The sequence below is a fragment of the Cynoglossus semilaevis genome, chromosome 11 (genome assembly GCF_000523025.1).
Source record: "Cynoglossus semilaevis isolate Cse_v1.0 chromosome 11, Cse_v1.0, whole genome shotgun sequence".
In the NCBI taxonomy this organism is placed as follows: Eukaryota; Metazoa; Chordata; class Actinopteri; order Pleuronectiformes; family Cynoglossidae; genus Cynoglossus; species Cynoglossus semilaevis.
Window position 1 is genome coordinate 3,544,852 of NC_024317.1, and position 7,713 is coordinate 3,552,564.

The following is a 7,713-nucleotide window of genomic DNA, read 5'->3' on the forward strand; positions in this document are numbered from 1 at the left end:
AGTCTACAGACCCTCATGTTCCATTTGATATGACTGACTATCAGCTTGTTAGGCGGAGACTTTTTTTCTGTCCTGTGTTTTGGTGTAAACAACATGCATCGACTTCGAAGTGAATAATTAACCTTTTTCTGTACGGTTTCAAACTGGTCCATACACAGAGAACATTAGTTGCAACTGGCATTGAACAGTGATCTTTTTGTTGTAAGGCAGAAGCACTAACCGCTCCACAATGTGGCCTTAGGATATACCAGTGTCTGTGGGTGTGATTGTAGAAAAAGAAAAAAATTCAAAGAGACGCACGTGGTTTTTATGAAGGAAAAAACATTTATTTCTCCCCAGTGATTTAAAACTCAACAGTGCTCCGTGTGGACACGATGAAACTGCCAGGTTCTGACTTTTACATTGGATCAGACAACCTCCTCACAGCTGAGCTGGTTTCAGAGGATGTCTTCATGTAGTAGAAGAAGAGAACACAGTCATGGTGTACAGGGGAGCACTGGTGACGTCGTGGGAATGTCGTGGACTGGTGGAACGGCACCTGATCGGACGGTTCGTTAGTGTGCCTGGCTCAAGAGCTTCTTGATGTCTCCCTCGATGTCGGACGTCAGGAACCTCCTGCTGTAGCGCTTGAAGGGCACCCCGTCAGGCCCGATGAGGAACTTCTCAAAGTTCCAGGCCACGTCGTTCCTGCAGACGGGGCTCCAGATGATGCACTTGGGGTCGGTCATCAGGGAGGTCGGGTCGTCGCTGGGGAACGGGAGCTTCTCTCTCAGGAACACGAACAGAGGATCGGCGTCCTTACCATTCACGTTCACCTTCTCCAGGAGCTGGAATTTTGGCTCAAAGCCGTTCCCAGGACGGACGTACTTCAGAGACTGCAGGATTTCTTCATTCTTGCAGTTCTCCTGCAAAAAAAAAAAAAAAAAGAAATTAAAAAAAACTAACGCCTGATATGAAAATGACACAATGACACACATTGTGCTGTAACTGCGTTACTGGAGGCCAATGATGTCAGTGACGAAGTTTATGTAGTACCTTTGTTCAGAGGATTAGTTGAAGTTATTCTAGTTATTCTAGTACATGGATCTCAACAGTAGTTTCATACTCTCTGTATATATAAATATATACATACTGAATACACACATATATACATGTATATAAATACACACATACTGTATATGCATATAAATACGTTGAAAAATACTGCACTACTTCTTCTTAATTTCTCATTGTTTTGAAGCCCTGACCTGAAACAAGGAAATAAGACGATTCTCCTCTGTTTTACTTCCTCAATCGGTTGCACCTGTGATTAGTTACAGACAATGGCTGTGTGAGCAGATCGGACAAACAAATCACTGAACAATGATTGACCAACACCTGTGTGATTGATGTGATAAGAGTTGATCAATAACCTCAGATGTCACACACCTTCCACAGGTTAAATACGCAAGTACGTCTAATAAATTTACAAAACTTTTCAAAGACCTTCGAGATCACGGCTGTTTTATTTCTCTACATGCAATATTTCTGTATTAATATTGATCCAATCAAATGGATATTCTTGTCCTCCCCTCAATTTAGTTGTTTTTTATTATGTTTTAATATTTAATATTTTCTCTTTTTAAGTTTTCAGTTGTCTATCAGACTTACAGTAATTTTTTATTACGTTAAGTTTCCCAAAAATGGTCACGTTTATAATACAAACAAAAATGTTGGTTAAGTTAATAATTTCTTAGTAAACCAGGTTACTTCCTCTAAGGAGTTCCTCTTCTTCCTGCCTTGTGAAATCTTCAACCATTTCCTCTTTAAACTGGACAAATGGTCACATCGCTAAGGTGCAGCCTATAATTACAGTTCAAGTCCATACAAACCAGGATTATTCCGTATAAATAGAACTGGGCAAACTAGGAGAAACATAAATTAGAGTCAGGAGTTTTTAGGTTTTTAAAAGAAATATATTAGAATAACATTATAGAGCTTGAACTTTGGCAAAAACAAAAAAAAAGTCGAATATGTGAAAAACATGAGCTTCCTCCGGGATACAGCATAACGAATGAAAAAAAGAAATTAATTATATAATTGTCATTATAATAATATAATACAGAATAACGAATGAAAAAAAAAGAAATAAATAAATTATATAATTGTCATTATAATAATATTCAAAATATAATAGTTTAAAAACTCTTTTTTAAATTTTTTAAATTTTTTTTAAATACCTGTTACCTAACAGAGACAGTCTCTCACCTGATGGCCGAACTGGTTGCAGGGAACACCCAGGATAACGAGCCCCTTGCTGGAGTAGCGCTCGTGGAGCTCGTTCATCTGGGTGTAATCCCTGGTGGTCGTACCTCAGAGAGATGCAACATTCTCGATGAGGACAACTTTACCCAGAAGAGAGGAGAAATTAAAAGTTTCTCCTGTCAGCAACTTGGCCGTGAGATCGTGGAACTTCGCCGCCATGTCTTCTTCTCTACTTCTTCTTGTCTTGTTTCTTGAGACTGTTACCCTGAGGACTTCAGCTTCTATCTGTTGTAACTGCACTGTAACTAAGTATCAACCTTGAAAATACACTCAAAGAGTTAGTTCCTGTTTAATGTCAAGATAGTTCTCCGCCATTCAACCATTGCGACGTCATGATGTGCTAGCTCTATTGCACCACGGACAGAAGCTCAGTTACGAGAGAAAAAACAACAACATTTATTTATAATACATTCTAACTGATAGTGGAAATTAAATACAAAATTACAAGGCTTGTGGAAAATATAATAAACAAACACGAAACACAACAACATGCTAAGCATTCTAGTAATTTAGAACAACCATAACAATGACAGTGGTGAAACATTTGATACGTATTGCAAAATAAAGTTATTCTGAACCTAACAACCCAGTTACTACATAGAGCTAATCGTACAATTTGTTTGTGTAATACTTTTTAGTAACTTTTTTACTTAAACAATATCATTTTTATACATTTAATTTATAATCTTTATCATTATTGTCGTCATCATCGACACACGTAGTTACTTTTATTTGGATTTTCAGCTCTAGCAGGGGTGAAGTAGCTTGGTTCACTTTTTACTCTTTGATGTCGTTGCGCAGTCATAATTTCATCCGGAGATGTTTGTTTTATTACACAGCATAGCCTTAAAATTATATCCTCTACCGCCAACATTAGCGATTATTAACCCCGCCCAACAAAAACCTCTTTATCATAGTGAACAGTCTATAAATTGAATGTGCAAAACACAATGTGGTCGCATTAAAATTGAACTTGTTTTTTTCATCCGAGTTTTTAATATCTAGAGTTGCCATTAAAGGAGCTAAGAACTAATCTTTGGTCTTCATTATTTTTGATGATTATAAGACAAGGGAATCGGGTCTATCTGGTTAGATCTCAGTTCATGATACGACGGAGGGAAGCGGAAAGCTGTCGGATGTTGATGACGTGGTAGTTGCTTGGCGCGGAAGTTTGTTTTCTACGTTGTGTTTCTGTATTAGAAATTTGTTGACCGTCTTCGAAAACTGACAATTATTTTGACAGTCACCAAATTACACACATCACAGAAGTAAGGTATGTCTTACCGCATCGTCGTCAAGTTTTGGTTGACATTATAGGTGTTCGTTAGGCAGTTTGACATTAATTTGTCATCTGTGTTGACAGAATTAGCAGCTGTGGTTAAAATAAGTTCTGTATGTCATTTTTATCTGTAGATGATGCGCTAGCCTGCTGTGGTTAAAAGAAGTTCTGTTTCATGTCATTTTTATCTGTAGATGATGCGCAAAAAACGTCGTTCCTGCGTGGATAAGACAGAGACAACCGTCACATCTACCAGTGAGTTAATACACTTTACTCAGACGAATTATACATTTCATTATACTAATAATAATAACAATAAATGTGAACAAAAGGCACCAACATGGCACGAAAACAATGAAATTCAAACAACGTAATATCCTATCTTTGCAGACAGCTCAAACAAACGCAACAATGTAGTTTAATTTCCACTTTTTCCTCTTTACTGAACGGGTCTTCATAATTATGTCCCCAACCTTTTCCTCCATAGAGGCAAAAAAGAGCCGCAGCACTGGCCGTCCTCCCAAAGAAGCTGTTCCAGAGGAAATAAATGAGAATGTGTTCACCAAGTTTCTTAGAGAAGCGGGAGTTACCCTGAGAAACAATGGCACTGGCAACGAGATTGGTAAGAGAAAAAATAAAATCTGAATAATAAAACAAAAAGTCAGTTTTGGATCCTCCAAATGATTTGTATTAATTTATTCATCACCTCAGCTGTCGACCAAGTCGTTTTCCAGAAAAGGATTCAACAACAAATACGGAAGAATCCCAAGTACCCTGAGGTATGTACACACACACACACACACACATCATCCTTCTTCTCACCTACTTCAAAATGGAAAATATCCCAGCCTTAATTTATGACACGATAAAGTTAAATTTATGTTTTAATTTTTCAAGATTGTTCAGGAGTTCATTTCAGGATTAGAGAGTCACATCGAGGAACCTGAGAGGTTTAGGAACTGCCTCTTGCCATGTGTTCCACGACTGTCTGACGGAGATGACAGGTAACTGTTAGAGAAAACTATCTAATTAACTATGTTAATATCGAACTATGTGACAGTCCTTGACCTCTTTGACCTTTATGTTGCTGTAGTTCCGTCTGCTCATTCCAGGAAAGTTTGCTACGACTGCTGTTGGGAATTGAAATGCTGCAGGTAAACAGTTTGTTTATGTCTGTCTGTATACATAAAGTTTATATATATAAATATGTTATAATGTATTATTTAGAAAAAATGCATGAAATTAAATTAAATATTTATACTTTTCACTCCTTTTCAAATATTTGAATAAAAGTTTTAAAGAAACTTTTTTTGCCAAAACTTTCTTTTTCTTTGTTTTTAGATTATTTATAATTTAAGTTGTAAGTTGTAACAAGTTGGTATTTACTTTACAAACTTTGTTTCTTTTTTTTAAATTCCAGTTCCAAACATTTTACACTGTGTACTTGCAGAACCAGCATTATCTCCTTCTTTCTCTCTCACACAGACTTCCATCATCAACACTTTGCTCGAAAAAGTCCCCGAGTTCATGCTGGAGGAGTGAGTATAGAATACGACTCCTGATGGCAGCACCGGCAACATTATGAATATGTTTTTTTAAACAGTCTTTTCTAACAAATGTAACCTCCCTCTGTTGTTTTCAGCGTCAGTGACGGAGGACTCAACATACCACGTCTGATTATCACTCAGCTCAAGTGGCTGGACAGAGTTGTGGACAGCAAGGTAGTCATTTTTTCTGATGACAGGTTGTGTTGTGTTTTGCAGTGAACTCAGTCGCCTCAGTCATGTTTTTTTCCACCATCACTTGTCCGTTCTCCCTGTGTAATAATTCAAATTCTTTTTGACTCTTCAACCTCCACGATAACGTTCTGATTCACCTCCGTACGTATACGTACCTGCAGGAGTTGGCAGCTAAACTGATGGAGCTGGTGTCAGTGGCACCGGTGGACGTCGTGAGAGACATTATCACCAGTCTGCCTGAGATACTGGAAGACTGTCAGCACAATGACATAGCCAGAGAGCTCAAGTACGTAGAGGAAAAAAAAGCTCCGTGTTCACGTCTCTCTCTCTTTCTGCCTGTGTTCCTGTGACAGAACCATTAAGACCCGCTCTCATCCCTGTTCTCTGCAGCTCGTTACTTCAGACCAACACCCAGCTGACTGTTCCCATCCTGGACTCTCTCTCTAGTCTGAACCTGAGTGCATCACTGCTGGCTGAGGTAGTAGAAACACTGCTTTACAACATGGTGTCATTAAAAGGATCAGAGAGAATGTTGACAGTCTGATGTCACAGGTCCGCGCAGCAGTCATGGCCACGTTGTCGGCCGTGCAGCTGGAGGACCTGCCCGTGGTCGTCAAGTTCATCCTGCACTCTGTGTCTGCCGCTGATTCACACGAGGTCGGAGGTCATAGTCATGGCAACGTAATTTAAAAAAAAAACAATATTTTACAAATGTATTTTAGTCACTGCACTTTTATTTTTGCAAACGTAGGTGGTCAATAATCTTCGTAGGAAGCTGCAGCTGGAGCAGTGCGTTCTCCCTCCCGTGTCGCAGGCCTCTCAGAGCCGCACCAAGAGCAAATCAGCAGCCGAGTAAAAACACAGATGACGATACAGTCATACGTTTGTTGACTGGAATACTTGTACGGTTTTAAAAAGTTGTCTCTTTGAACAGGGACGCTTCTAGATCAGGAGCTGGAGACAGCGTCACACTGACGCTGGACGGCATCAAGTCAGCAGTGAGATTTCAGAAGACCATATCTGAGGCTTGGATGAAGGTGTGACGTTTCAGGAGTTGACGTTTTTGAGAAGTTTTCTCTTTTTCTGGCATCTTTCAGTCCAACTTTGTTGTCTTCTTTTTTTTTTAGGCCATAGAGTCTGTGGAGGAAGCAGAGGACCACAAGGTTTATCAAATATTTATTTTCAGAGTTTATTCTCCTCTCTCTCTCTGGGTGAATGATGACAAATGTAACTCCTCTTTATCACTCCAGGTGATAGATCTCCTGGTGCTCTTCATCCTCCACTCCACCAATGCCAACCAGAGCCGGCGGGGGTCAGAGAGGTTGCTGAAGGTCAAAGTGAGGACGGGGCTGATCCAGGAGGCTCTGCTGCAGAAGACGTTCAGAGACTATTCTCAGGTCTTAACACTGCGTCACAGTACAGGGTCAATTCTATATTTCGTGATTATCATGATCAGCTGTTTGATGTGTTGTGGTGTTTGTTCGTGATGCAGGTACTGCGTGGATACTTCTCCTCCATCCTGGCTCTGGCCCAGGGCCTGTTACGTTCCAGTGACCCCTGTGTGGTGCCCTTTGGTGGACACATGTACCGGCTCTCCTTCACTGTGTTTGACCCCTACTGTCAACAAGTGCGTGTCGGATTTATACAAAATAATTTAGCAAGATTAAAATGTTTTTTAACACACTAATGACGGAAAATCACCAACTTTAATAAATCTCTAGTTCTGCTTCTTTTCCTTGACATTTTTCTATATAATTTTATCATTTGAATTAGTCAAGAGAAATAGTGTTTTGTCTTATTTGGGAATGTTGATTAATCACAATTAATTGTGATGAATCATATTTAAGTTTTATAGAAGTAATGATTGTGATTAATCATATTTAACTTCAATCATAATAATGATTAATTGTGATTGATCCACAGCTACCCTGTGATTAACCTGGTTACAAATGTTAACATCCCAAATGTCTGGTAATGTCAACTTGGTTGTTAACATCCCAAATGTCTGGTAATGTTTCATAGGAGGTGGTGGGTTCGTTAGTGACCCATGTGTGCAGTGGTGTTGGTGGGGAGGTGGACATGGCCCTGGAGCTCCTCTGTGATCTGGTCACAGAAAAACCCTCAGAGATGGCGCTGTATGCTGTTTTTGTGAAGGTAAAGAAGAAATCCCACTGTTTGGTGGTCACACGTTTCAAATGTGATCAAACTGAAGCCACAGTCTGAAGGCAGAGCTGGAGGTGATGGAGATGAAGATGTTTAGATTTTCACCGAAACTGACCAGATTAAAAACATAAAAAATAAATAAATAAATAGCCGAGCTTGAAAGGTTTGACGAGGAATGATCCGTCACAGGGAATCCTGGACTACATGGACAACCTCACACCCCAGCAT

General features: G+C 39.5%; 2 protein-coding genes across 2 annotated transcripts in view; one reads left to right on the forward strand and one right to left on the reverse strand.

Moving 5' to 3' along the window:
- Nucleotides 1-301: 301 nt before the first annotated feature.
- gpx1b (glutathione peroxidase 1b) lies at nt 302-2,546 on the reverse strand. The gene is made up of 2 exons (XM_008319946.3): nt 2,248-2,546; nt 302-905 (listed from the first exon to the last, which is right to left on the reverse strand). Exons 1-2 carry the CDS (start codon nt 2,461-2,463, stop codon nt 555-557), a joined length of 567 nt encoding a protein of 188 aa, XP_008318168.2. The 5' UTR covers nt 2,464-2,546; the 3' UTR covers nt 302-554.
- Nucleotides 2,547-2,667: 121 nt separating this feature from the next.
- Nucleotides 2,668-7,713, forward strand: part of fancd2 (FA complementation group D2) — a 9,452-nt gene continuing 4,406 nt past the window's right edge. The window contains exons 1-18 of the mRNA XM_025060048.1: nt 2,668-3,577; nt 3,778-3,838; nt 4,071-4,205; nt 4,295-4,362; nt 4,481-4,587; nt 4,677-4,737; nt 5,069-5,121; nt 5,226-5,304; nt 5,484-5,608; nt 5,713-5,800; nt 5,875-5,979; nt 6,074-6,174; nt 6,257-6,359; nt 6,450-6,485; nt 6,573-6,719; nt 6,815-6,949; nt 7,345-7,476; nt 7,675-7,709. Of these exons, the coding sequence (XP_024915816.1) occupies nt 3,778-3,838; nt 4,071-4,205; nt 4,295-4,362; nt 4,481-4,587; nt 4,677-4,737; nt 5,069-5,121; nt 5,226-5,304; nt 5,484-5,608; nt 5,713-5,800; nt 5,875-5,979; nt 6,074-6,174; nt 6,257-6,359; nt 6,450-6,485; nt 6,573-6,719; nt 6,815-6,949; nt 7,345-7,476; nt 7,675-7,709 (1,571 nt within the window). The 5' untranslated portion in view covers nt 2,668-3,577. The remainder of the gene's footprint in view (nt 3,578-3,777; nt 3,839-4,070; nt 4,206-4,294; nt 4,363-4,480; nt 4,588-4,676; nt 4,738-5,068; nt 5,122-5,225; nt 5,305-5,483; nt 5,609-5,712; nt 5,801-5,874; nt 5,980-6,073; nt 6,175-6,256; nt 6,360-6,449; nt 6,486-6,572; nt 6,720-6,814; nt 6,950-7,344; nt 7,477-7,674; nt 7,710-7,713) is intronic.